Raw genomic sequence first — 12,154 nt, 5'->3', positions numbered from 1 at the left:
TGTATGTGTGTGTGTGTATGTGTGTGTGTGTATGTGTGTGTGTGTATGTGTGTGTGTATATCCGTAGTTTAGTGGTGGTTAATTGAAGGCACAAAGTGGGGATAACCCTGCTGAGGCTGCGGTGCCTCAAATATTGGAAGAGGTCACCCCCTGTGAGTGGCTGGCTGAGGTGCCATCTGTTGAGGAAGTACTGAGGGCGATCCGGAGTCTGAGACCAGGGAAGGCACCGGGCAGAGATGATCTCCCAAGCGAAATGCTGAGGGAGGGTGGCGTTTGTGCACAGACTGCCCTATATGACATCATAACAACAGTCTGGACCACTGGACGGGTTCCGCAGGATTGGAAGGATGCCCTGGTGGTCCCCCTCTTTAAGAAGGGGGACCGTACCGACTGTAACAACTACAGGGGCATCTCACTCCTCAGTGTGCCGGGTAAGGTCCTGGCAAGGATTATTCAACATCGCCTTGCTAGGCACGCTGAGGAGAGGCTTGCGGAGCCCCAATGCGGTTTCAGGAAAGGGCGGTCCTGCACAGATGCCATATTTTCTGTCCGTCTGCTACAGCAGAGGTGTAGGGAATTCCAAAAAGACCTACATCTCTGCTTTATTGACCTGGTCAAGGCCTATGATACCATCAGTAGGACTGGGCTCTGGGTTGTTCTTCGTGCTTTCGGAGTCCCTGACCCTCTGCTCACGATCATTAAGGACCTTCATGATGGTGAGCGGGCCCGGGTAAAACTACGTGGCCGGGAGTCAGAGCCATTCCCTGTACACCTTCGGGTGCGACAGGGATGTCCTCTGCCTCCCACATTATTTAACATCTATTTCGACTGCGTAGTTCGTGAAGCCTTCAATAGCTGTACCGGGGGAATTTCCATTTGGTACAGATATAATGGGAGGATGATTGACGCCCGGGTGCGATCAAGGGATGGCTCCCTATTGGTCAACCACGTTATGTATGCCGATGATTTGGTAATAGCTGCTCATTCAGAAGAGGAGTTGGAGACGCTGCTGCTGAGATTGGAGCGTGCCACTAAGAGGTGGGGCCTTACCATCAGCCCCACCAAAACTAAGCACCTGCCTAGGTATTTTGTACCATCGGACACTCCACCCCCACAACTCCCAATTGGTGATGGGGCAGTTGTGGAGAGAGTGGAGAGTTTCCCATACCTGGGCAGTGTGCTCATGACCGGCTCCAGTTTAACATCAGAGGTCTCACTCCGAATCAGTCGAGCGGCAATATCTTTTCATCGGTTGCGTAACGCTGTGTGGAAGCTACCTGGTCTGTCGCTCCGCACGAAGCTTCAGGTCTTCTCGGCCACGGTCATTCCCTCCCTTCTCTACGCTTGCGAAACGTGGACCCCCCTAGTGGAGCATCTTCGCCAGTTGAAAACATTTAGGCTGGCTTGCCTACGATCCATCCTGGGTTTAACCAGGCTGGATTGTGTGAGGAGCTCACAAGTCCTTGAAAGATCTGGGCAAAGTCCCATCAGTGAGCTCCTCCGGCAGGCAAGGCTGCGTTGGCTGGGTCATGTAGCCCGCATGCCCAGCCACCGCATGCCTAAACAGCTTTTGTTCGGCCGGATCGAGGGGGCTAAACGGGCGCGGCACGGGCTAGAGAAGAGATGGAGTGATGTGGTACAGGAGGACGTGGAGCTGAGTGGACTTGCCGATGACTGGTACCAGCGGTGTCAAGATTGGCCTCAGTGGAGGAGGCTCGTGAAGGACGCTACTGGGCAGTTGGAGGCAGTCGCCCTCCAACAACAACGGAGGGCGGAGGAGCGACGCTCACAACAACGAGCGGAGCGCCGGGTGGCTAAAGCACAGCAAGTTGGTACAGTAGGGGGCACAGGTGGTGCATCAGCCAGTCATCTCGGTCATCTCGGTCAGTCGACCCATGGCACCTGGGTCTGCCCCGTGACCTCCTGCCAGCGGGCGTTCGACACTTCACGTGGCCTCAAGGTGCACATGACCTGGCACAAGCGTCGTGGTGACGTCACCGCCACTTAGTGGCGAATGGCGGTTGTTGTTGTTGTTGTGTGTATATGTGTATGTGTGTGTGTATGTGTGTGTGTGTGTATGAGTGAGTGTATGAGTGAGTGTATGAGTGAGTGAGTGTGAGTGAGTGAGTGTGAGTGAGTGAGTGAGTGTATGAGTGAGTGAGTGTATGAGTGAGTGAGTGTATGAGTGAGTGTGTGTATGAGTGAGTGTATGAGTGAGTGAGTGTATGAGTGAGTGAGTGTATGAGTGAGTGAGTGTATGAGTGACTGTCTGTATGAGTGAGTGTGTGTATGAGTGAGTGTGTGTGTGTATGAGTGAGTGTATGAGTGAGTGAGTGTATGAGTGAGTGAGTGTATGAGTGAGTGTATGAGTGAGTGTGTGAGTGAGTGTATGAGTGACTGTCTGTATGAGTGAGTGAGTGTATGAGTGAGTGTATGAGTGAGTGTGTGTGTGAGTGAGTGTATGAGTGCGTGAGTGTATGAGTGAGTGAGTGTATGAGTGAGTGTGTGAGTGAGTGTATGAGTGACTGTCTGTATGAGTGAGTGAGTGTATGAGTGAGTGTATGAGTGAGTGTGTGTGTGAGTGAGTGTATGAGTGCGTGAGTGTATGAGTGAGTGAGTGTATGAGTGACTGTCTGTATGAGTGAGTGAGTGTATGAGTGAGTGAGTGCATGAGTGAGTGAGTGTATGAGTGTGAGTATGAGTGTGTGAGTGTGTGAGTGAGTGAGTGTGCGTATGAGTGTGTATCTGTCTGTGTGTGTGGGGAGCGCTACAAACCCAGCAGCAACCCAAGTTCGATTCCCGCTCACGGCCACCTGAACCGGTCCTGGGCATCCTCCCCTAGGTCGGCTCAGCCTCAAATGAGTATCTGGTGGTGCGGTGTGTACTAAACATCGCCACTGGGGAGACAAAGGCGGCCGGGCGTGGTGGTGCTGGCCACCCACCCCCTCTGTGTGTGCCACAGTGCCGGTAGCCTTCATAGGCAGCGCTGCTACTAACAGCACTTTCCCCTGTAGTCTGTTGCTGGCTACACGGGGGATCTTTGTCTTTGTGTGTGTGAGACTGGATGGTAGTGGTGGGTGGTAGTGGATAGTAGTAGTGGTAGTAGTGGTAATAGTGGTAGTAGTAGTGTAGTAGTGGTAGTAGTAGTGTAGTAGTGGTAGTAGTAGTAGTGGTAGTAGTGGTAGTAGTAGTAGTGGTAGTAGTAGTAGTAGTGTAGTAGTAGTAGTAGTGGTAGTAGTAGTAGTGTAGTAGTAGTAGTGTAGTAGTAGTAGTGCAGTAGTAGTAGTGTAGTAGTAGTGGTAGTAGTGGTAGTAGTAGTAGTGTAGTAGTAGTAGTGTAGTAGTAGTAGTGTAGTAGTAGTGGTAGTAGTGGTAGTAGTAGTAGTGCAGTAGTAGTAGTGTAGTGGTAGTAGTAGTAGTGTAGTAGTAGTAGTGTAGTAGTAGTAGTAGTGTAGTAGTAGTAGTGTAGTAGTAGTGTAGTAGTAGTGCAGTAGTAGTAGTGTAGTAGTAGTGTAGTAGTAGTAGTGTAGTAGCAGTAGTGGTAGCAGTAGTAGTGTAGCAGTAGTAGCAGCAGCAGTGGTAGTGGTAGTCGTGTAGTAGTAGTGGTAGTAATAGTAGTGGTAGTAATAGTACTGGTGTAGTAGCAGTAGTGGTAGTGTGGTAGTGTAGTAGTGTAGTAGTAGTGGTAGTAGTGGTAGTAGTGGTAGTAGTAGTAGTGGTAGTAGTGGTAGTAGTGGTAGTAGTAGTAGTGTAGTAGTAGTAGTGGTAGTAGCAGTAGTGGTAGTAGTGGTAGTAGTGGTAGTAGTGGTAGTAGTAGTGGTAGTAGTAGTAGTGGTAGTAGTAGTAGTAGTGTAGTAGTAGTAGTGGTAGTAGCAGTAGTGGTAGCAGTAGTAGTGTAGCAGTTGTAGCAGCAGCAGTGGTAGTAGTGGTAGTAGTAGTGTAGTAGTAGTAATAGTAGTAGTGTAGTAGTAGTAGTGGTGTAGTAGTAGTAGTGGTAGCAGTAGTGTAGTAGTGGGTGGTAGTAGTGGTAGTAGTGTAGTAGTAGCAGCAGTAGTAGCGGCAGCAGCAGCAGTGGTAGTGGTAGTAGTAGACTCACCCGCTCGCTCAGTGCGTTGTACTTGATGGCCAGCGTGTCACGGTCAGCGTGGCACTGCGACAGTTGGTCCTCCATGCGGGACAGCTCCTTCTGCAGGAGCCGATTCTCCTCTTGGACGGACAGCAGAGACGCCATGCTGGCCGGAGCTGCGCGGACAAAGATTCACGATGGCCGGGTCAGTGAGGTTCAAGATGGCCGTGTGGGTGGGTGGGGTCCAAGATGGCCGTGTGGGTGGGTGAGGTCCAAGATGGCCGTGTGGTTGGGTGAGGTTCAAGATGGCCGTGTGGGTGGGTGGGGTCCAAGATGGCCGTGTGAGTGGGTGGGGTCCAAGATGGCCGTGTGGGTGGGTGGGGTCCAAGATGGCCGTGTGGGTGGGTGAGGTTCAAGATGGCCGTGTGGGTGGGTGAGGTTCAAGATGGCCGTGTGGGTGGGTGGGGTCCAAGATGGCCGTGTGAGTGGGTGGGGTCCAAGATGGCCGTGTTGGTGGGTGGGGTTCAAGATGGCCGTGTGGGTGGGTGGGGTTCAAGATGGCCGTGTGGGTGGGTGGGGTTCAAGATGGCCGTGTGGGTGGGTGGGGTTCACGATGGCCGTGTGGGTGGGATTCAAGATGGCCGTGTGGGTGGGGTTCAAGTTGGCCGTGTGGGTGAGTGGGTGGGGTTCACGGTGGCCGTGTGGGTGGGTGGGGTTCAAGATGGCCGTGTGGGTGGGTGGGGTTCAAGATGGCCGTGTGGGTGGGTGGGGTTCACGGTGGCCGTGTGGGTGGGTGGGATTCAAGATGGCCGTGTGGGTGGGTGGGGTTCACGGTAGCCGCGTGGGTGGGTGGGGTTCAAGATGGCCGTGTGGGTGGGTGGGGTTCAAGATGGCCGTGTGGGTGGGGTTCACGACGGCCGTGTGGGTGGGTGGGGTTCACGATGGCCGCGTGGGTGGGTGGGGTTCACGATGACCGTGTGGGTGGGTGGGGTTCAAGATGGCCCTGTGGGTGGGTGGGGTTCACGGTGGCCGGGTCGGTGAGTGGGTTCACGATGGCCGGGTGGGTGGAGTTCACGATGGCCGTGTGGGTGGGTGGGGTTCACGATGACCGTGTGAGTGGGTGGGGTTCAAGATGGCCCTGTGGGTGGGTGGGGTTCACGATGGCCGTGTGGGTGGGTGGGGTTCACGATGACCGTGTGAGTGGGTGGGGTTCAAGATGGCCGTGTGGGTGGGTGGAGTTCACGATGGCCGTGTGGGTGGGTGGGGTTCACGATGACCGTGTGGGTGGGTGGGGTTCACGACGGCCGTGTGGGTGGGTGGGGTTCAAGATGGCCGTGTGGGTGGGTGGGGTTCACGGTGGCCGTGTGGGTGGGTGGGGTTCACGACGGCCGTGTGGGTGGGTGGGGTTCACGACGGCCGTGTGGGTGGGGTTCAAGATGGCCGTGTGGGTGGGTGGGGTTCACGGTGGCCGTGTGGGTGGGTGGGGTTCACGACGGCCGTGTGGGTGGGTGGGGTTCACGGTGGCCGTGTGGGTGGGTGGGGTTCAAGATGGTCGTGTGGGTGGGTGGGGTTCACGATGGCCGTGTGGGTGGGTGGGGTTCACGATGGCCGGGTCAGTGAGGTTCACGATGGCCGTGTGGGTGGGGTTCACGATGACCGTGTGGGTGGGTGGGGTTCAAGATGGCCGTGTGGGTGGGTGGGGTTCAAGATGGCCGTGTGGGTGGGTGGGGTTCACGGTGGCCGTGTGGGTGGGTGGGGTTCAAGATGGCCGTGTGGGTGGGTGGGGTTCACGGTGGCCGTGTGGGTGGGTGGGGTTCAAGATGGCCGTGTGGGTGGGTGGGGTTCACGATGGCCGTGTGGGTGGGTGAGGTTCAGGATGGCCGTGTGGGTGGGTGGGGTTCAAGATGGCCGTGTGGGTGGGTGGGGTTCACGACGGCCGTGTGGGTGGGTGGGGTTCAAGATGGCCGTGTGGGTGGGTGGGGTTCACGATGGCCGTGTGGGTGGGTGGGGTTCAAGATGGCCGTGTGGGTGGGGTTCACGACGGCCGTGTGGGTGGGGTTCAAGATGGCCATGTGGGTGGGGTTCACGATGGTCGTGTGGGTGGGTGGGGTTCAGGATGGCCGTGTGGGTGGGTGGAGTTCAAGATGGGCGTGTGGGTGGGTGGGGTCCAAGATGGCCGTGTGAGTGGGTGGGGTCCAAGATGGCCGTGTGGGTGGGTGGGGTCCAAGATGGCCGTGTGGGTGGGTGAGGTTCAAGATGGCCGTGTGGGTGGGTGAGGTTCAAGATGGCCGTGTGGGTGGGTGGGGTCCAAGATGGCCGTGTGAGTGGGTGGGGTCCAAGATGGCCGTGTTGGTGGGTGGGGTTCAAGATGGCCGTGTGGGTGGGTGGGGTTCAAGATGGCCGTGTGGGTGGGTGGGGTTCAAGATGGCCGTGTGGGTGGGTGGGGTTCACGATGGCCGTGTGGGTGGGATTCAAGATGGCCGTGTGGGTGGGGTTCAAGTTGGCCGTGTGGGTGAGTGGGTGGGGTTCACGGTGGCCGTGTGGGTGGGTGGGGTTCAAGATGGCCGTGTGGGTGGGTGGGGTTCAAGATGGCCGTGTGGGTGGGTGGGGTTCACGGTGGCCGTGTGGGTGGGTGGGATTCAAGATGGCCGTGTGGGTGGGTGGGGTTCACGGTAGCCGCGTGGGTGGGTGGGGTTCAAGATGGCCGTGTGGGTGGGTGGGGTTCAAGATGGCCGTGTGGGTGGGGTTCACGACGGCCGTGTGGGTGGGTGGGGTTCACGATGGCCGCGTGGGTGGGTGGGGTTCACGATGACCGTGTGGGTGGGTGGGGTTCAAGATGGCCCTGTGGGTGGGTGGGGTTCACGGTGGCCGGGTCGGTGAGTGGGTTCACGATGGCCGGGTGGGTGGAGTTCACGATGGCCGTGTGGGTGGGTGGGGTTCACGATGACCGTGTGAGTGGGTGGGGTTCAAGATGGCCCTGTGGGTGGGTGGGGTTCACGATGGCCGTGTGGGTGGGTGGGGTTCACGATGACCGTGTGAGTGGGTGGGGTTCAAGATGGCCCTGTGGGTGGGTGGAGTTCACGATGGCCGTGTGGGTGGGTGGGGTTCACGATGACCGTGTGGGTGGGTGGGGTTCACGACGGCCGTGTGGGTGGGTGGGGTTCAAGACGGCCGTGTGGGTGGGTGGGGTTCACGGTGGCCGTGTGGGTGGGTGGGGTTCACGACGGCCGTGTGGGTGGGTGGGGTTCACGACGGCCGTGTGGGTGGGGTTCAAGATGGCCGTGTGGGTGGGTGGGGTTCACGGTGGCCGTGTGGGTGGGTGGGGTTCACGACGGCCGTGTGGGTGGGTGGGGTTCACGGTGGCCGTGTGGGTGGGTGGGGTTCAAGATGGTCGTGTGGGTGGGTGGGGTTCACGATGGCCGTGTGGGTGGGTGGGGTTCACGATGGCCGGGTCAGTGAGGTTCACGATGGCCGTGTGGGTGGGGTTCACGATGACCGTGTGGGTGGGTGGGGTTCAAGATGGCCGTGTGGGTGGGTGGGGTTCAAGATGGCCGTGTGGGTGGGTGGGGTTCACGGTGGCCGTGTGGGTGGGTGGGGTTCAAGATGGCCGTGTGGGTGGGTGGGGTTCACGGTGGCCGTGTGGGTGGGTGGGGTTCAAGATGGCCGTGTGGGTGGGTGGGGTTCACGATGGCCGTGTGGGTGGGTGAGGTTCAGGATGGCCGTGTGGGTGGGTGGGGTTCAAGATGGCCGTGTGGGTGGGTGGGGTTCACGACGGCCGTGTGGGTGGGTGGGGTTCAAGATGGCCGTGTGGGTGGGTGGGGTTCACGATGGCCGTGTGGGTGGGTGGGGTTCAAGATGGCCGTGTGGGTGGGGTTCACGACGGCCGTGTGGGTGGGGTTCAAGATGGCCATGTGGGTGGGGTTCACGATGGTCGTGTGGGTGGGTGGGGTTCAGGATGGCCGTGTGGGTGGGTGGAGTTCAAGATGGGCGTGTGGGTGGGTGGGGTTCAAGATGGCCGTGTGGGTGGGGTTCACGACGGCCGTGTGGGTGGGGTTCAAGATGGCCATGTGGGTGGGGTTCACGATGGCCGTGTGGGTGGGTGGGGTTCACGATGGCCGTGTGGGTGGGTGGAGTTCAAGATGGGCGTGTGGGTGGGTGGGGTTCAAGATGGGCGTGTGGGTGGGTGGGGTTCACGATGGCCGTGTGGGTGGGTGGGGTTCACGATGGCCGTGTGGGTGGGTGGAGTTCAAGATGGGCGTGTGGGTGAGTGGGGTTCTAGATGGCCGTGTGGGTGGGTGGGGTTCACGATGGCCGTGTGGGTGGGTGGGGTTCAAGATGGCCGTGTGGGTGGGTGGGGTTCACGGTGGCCGTGTGGGTGGGTGGGGTTCAAGATGGCCGTGTGGGTGGGTGGGGTTCACAATGGTCGTGTGGGTGGGTGGGGTTCAAGATGGCCGTGTGAGTGGGTGGGGTTCAAGATGGCCGTGTGGGTGGGTGGGGTTCAAGATGGCCGGGTCAGTGAGGTTCAAGATGGCCGTGTGGGTGGGTGGGGTTCAAGATGGCCGGGTCAGTGAGGTTCAAGATGGCCGTCTGGGTGGGTGGGGTTCAAGATGGCCGTGTGGGTGGGTGAGGTTCAAGATGGCCGTGTGGGTGGGTGGGGTTCAAGATGGCCGTGTGGGTGGGTGGGGTTCAAGATGGCCGTGTGGGTGGGGTTCAAGACGGCTGTGTGGGTGGGTGGGGTTCACGATGGCCATGTGGGTGGGTGGGGTTCAAGATGGCCGTGTGGGTGGGTGGGGTTCAAGATGGCCGTGTGGGTGGGTGGGGTTCAAGATGGCCGTGTGGGTGGGTGAGGTTCAAGATGGCCGTGTGGGTGGGTGGGGTTCAAGATGGCCGTGTGGGTGGGTGGGGTTCAAGATGGCCGTGTGGGTGGGTGAGGTTCAAGATGGCCGTGTGGGTGGGTGGGGTTCACGATGGCCGTGTGGGTGGGTGGGGTTCACGGTGGCCGTGTGGGTGGGTGGGGTTCAAGATGGCCGTGTGGGTGGGTGGGGTTCACAATGGTCGTGTGGGTGGGTGGGGTTCAAGATGGTCGTGTGGGTGGGTGGGGTTCACGGTGGCCGTGTGGGTGGGTGGGGTTCACAATGGTCGTGTGGGTGGGTGGGGTTCAAGATGGTCGTGTGGGTGGGTGGGGTTCACGGTGGCCGTGTGGGTGGGTGGGGTTCACGACGGCCGTGTGGGTGGGTGGGGTTCAAGATGGTCGTGTGGGTGGGTGGGGTTCAAGATGGTCGTGTGGGTGGGTGGGGTTCAAGATGGTCGTGTGGGTGGGTGGGGTTCAAGATGGCCGTGTGGGTGGGTGGGGTTCACGATGGCCGTGTGGGTGGGGTTCAAGATGGCCGTGTGGGTGGGGTTCACGACGGCCGTGTGGGTGGGGTTCAAGATGGCCATGTGGGTGGGGTTCACGATGGCCGTGTGGGTGGGTGGGGTTCAGGATGGCCGTGTGGGTGGGTGGGGTTCACGATGGCCGTGTGGGTGGGTGGAGTTCAAGATGGGCGTGTGGGTGAGTGGGGTTCTAGATGGCCGTGTGGGTGGGTGGGGTTCACGGTGGCCGTGTGGGTGGGTGGGGTTCAAGATGGCCGTGTGGGTGGGTGGGGTTCAAGATGGTCGTGTGGGTGGGTGGGGTTCAAGATGGTCGTGTGGGTGGGGTTCACGGTGGTCGTATGGGTGGGTGGGGTTCACGACGGCCGTGTGGGTGGGTGGGGTTCAAGATGGCCGGGTCAGTGAGGTTCAAGATGGCCATGTGGGTGGGTGGGGTTCACGACGGCCGTGTGGGTGGGTGGGGTTCACGGTGGCCGTGTGGGTGGGTGGGGTTCAAGATGGTCGTGTGGGTGGGTGGGGTTCACGGTGGCCGTGTGGGTGGGTGGGGTTCAAGATGGTCGTGTGGGTGGGTGGGGTTCAAGATGGTCGTATGGGTGGGTGGGGTTCACGACGGCCGTGTGGGTGGGTGGGGTTCAAGATGGCCGGGTCAGTGAGGTTCAAGATGGCCATGTGGGTGGGTGGGGTTCACGACGGCCGTGTGGGTGGGTGGGGTTCACGGTGGCCGTGTGGGTGGGTGGGGTTCAAGATGGTCGTGTGGGTGGGTGGGGTTCACGGTGGCCGTGTGGGTGGGTGGGGTTCACGGTGGCCGTGTGGGTGGGTGGGGTTCAAGATGGTCGTGTGGGTGGGTGGGGTTCAAGATGGTCGTGTGGGTGGGTGGGGTTCACGGTGGCCGTGTGGGTGGGTGGGGTTCAAGATGGCCGTGTGGGTGGGTGGGGTTCAAGATGGTCGTGTGGGTGGGTGGGGTTCAAGATGGTCGTGTGGGTGGGGTTCACGGTGGTCGTGTGGGTGGGTGGGTGGGGTTCACGACGGCCGTGTGGGTGGGTGGGGTTCAAGATGGCCGGGTCAGTGAGGTTCAAGATGGCCATGTGGGTGGGTGGGGTTCACGACGGCCGTGTGGGTGGGTGGGGTTCACGGTGGCCGTGTGGGTGGGTGGGGTTCACGGTGGCCGTGTGGGTGGGTGGGGTTCAAGATGGCCGTGTGGGTGGGGTTCACGATGGCCGTGTGGGTGGGTGGGGTTCACGGTGGCCGTGTGGGTGGGTGGGGTTCAAGATGGCCGTGTGGGTGGGGTTCACGATGGCCGTGTGGGTGGGTGGGGTTCACGATGGCCGTGTGGGTGGGTGGGGTTCAATATGGCCGTGTGGGTGGGTGGGGTTCAAGACGGCTGTGTGGGTGGGTGGGGTTCACGATGGCCGTGTGGGTGGGTGGGGTTCACGATGGCCGTGTGGGTGGGTGGGGTTCAATATGGCCGTGTGGGTGGGTGGGGTTCACGATGGCCGTGTGGGTGGGTGGGGTTCACGATGGCCGTGTGGGTGGGTGGGGTTCAATATGGCCGTGTGGGTGGGTGGGGTTCACGATGGCCGTGTGGGTGGGTGGGGTTCAATATGGCCGTGTGGGTGGGGTTCAAGACGGCTGTGTGGGTGGGTGGGGTTCACGATGGCCGTGTGGGTGGGTGGGGTTCAAGATGGCCGTGTGGGTGGGTGGGGTTCAAGATGGCCGTGTGGGTGGGTGGGGTTCAATATGGCCGTGTGGGTGGGTGGGGTTCACGATGGCCGTGTGGGTGGGTGGGGTTCAATATGGCCGTGTGGGTGGGGTTCAAGACGGCTGTGTGGGTGGGTGGGGTTCACGATGGCCGTGTGGGTGGGTGGGGTTCAATATGGCCGTGTGGGTGGGTGGGGTTCAAGATGGCCGTGTGGGTGGGTGGGGTTCAATATGGCCGTGTGGGTGGGTGGGGTTCACGATGGCCGTGTGGGTGGGTGGGGTTCAATATGGCCGTGTGGGTGGGGTTCAAGACGGCTGTGTGGGTGGGTGGGGTTCACGATGGCCGTGTGGGTGGGTGGGGTTCAAGATGGCCGTGTGGGTGGGTGGGGTTCAAGATGGCCGTGTGGGTGGGTGGGGTTCAATATGGCCGTGTGGGTGGGTGGGGTTCACGATGGCCGTGTGGGTGGGTGGGGTTCAATATGGCCGTGTGGGTGGGGTTCAAGACGGCTGTGTGGGTGGGTGGGGTTCACGATGGCCGTGTGGGTGGGTGGGGTTCAATATGGCCGTGTGGGTGGGTGGGGTTCAAGATGGCCGTGTGGGTGGGTGGGGTTCAAGATGGCCGTGTGGGTGGGTGGGGTTCAAGACGGCTGTGTGGGTGGGTGGGGTTCACGATGGCCGTGTGGGTGGGTGGGGTTCAATATGGCCGTGTGGGTGGGTGGGGTTCACGATGGCCGTGTGGGTGGGTGGGGTTCACGATGGCCGTGTGGGTGGGTGGGGTTCAATATGGCCGTGTGGGTGGGTGGGGTTCACGATGGCCGTGTGGGTGGGTGGGGTTCAATATGGCCGTGTGGGTGGGGTTCAAGACGGCTGTGTGGGTGGGTGGGGTTCACGATGGCCGTGTGGGTGGGTGGGGTTCACGATGGCCGTGTGGGTGGGTGGGGTTCAATATGGCCGTGTGGGTGGGTGGGGTTCACGATGGCCGTGTGGGTGGGTGGGGTTCAATATGGCCGTGTGGGTGGGG

General features: G+C 60.2%; 1 protein-coding gene across 1 annotated transcript in view; it reads right to left on the bottom strand.

The window, feature by feature from the left end:
* Positions 1 to 4,095: 4,095 nt before the first annotated feature.
* Positions 4,096 to 12,154, bottom strand: part of LOC144955658 (rootletin-like) — a gene marked incomplete at its 3' end in the record, with an annotated part of 29,337 nt that continues 21,278 nt past the window's right edge. Inside the window, exon 3 of the mRNA XM_078885819.1 lies at positions 4,096 to 4,241. Coding sequence (XP_078741945.1) covers positions 4,096 to 4,241 — 146 coding nt within the window. The remainder of the gene's footprint in view (positions 4,242 to 12,154) is intronic.

This window comes from Lampetra fluviatilis, unplaced genomic scaffold, assembly GCF_964198595.1.
Source record: "Lampetra fluviatilis unplaced genomic scaffold, kcLamFluv1.1 SCAFFOLD_245, whole genome shotgun sequence".
Taxonomy (NCBI): domain Eukaryota; kingdom Metazoa; phylum Chordata; class Hyperoartia; order Petromyzontiformes; family Petromyzontidae; genus Lampetra; species Lampetra fluviatilis.
The sequence above is the reverse complement of the archived record's forward strand: the minus strand, read 5'-3'. Positions and strand labels throughout refer to the sequence as shown.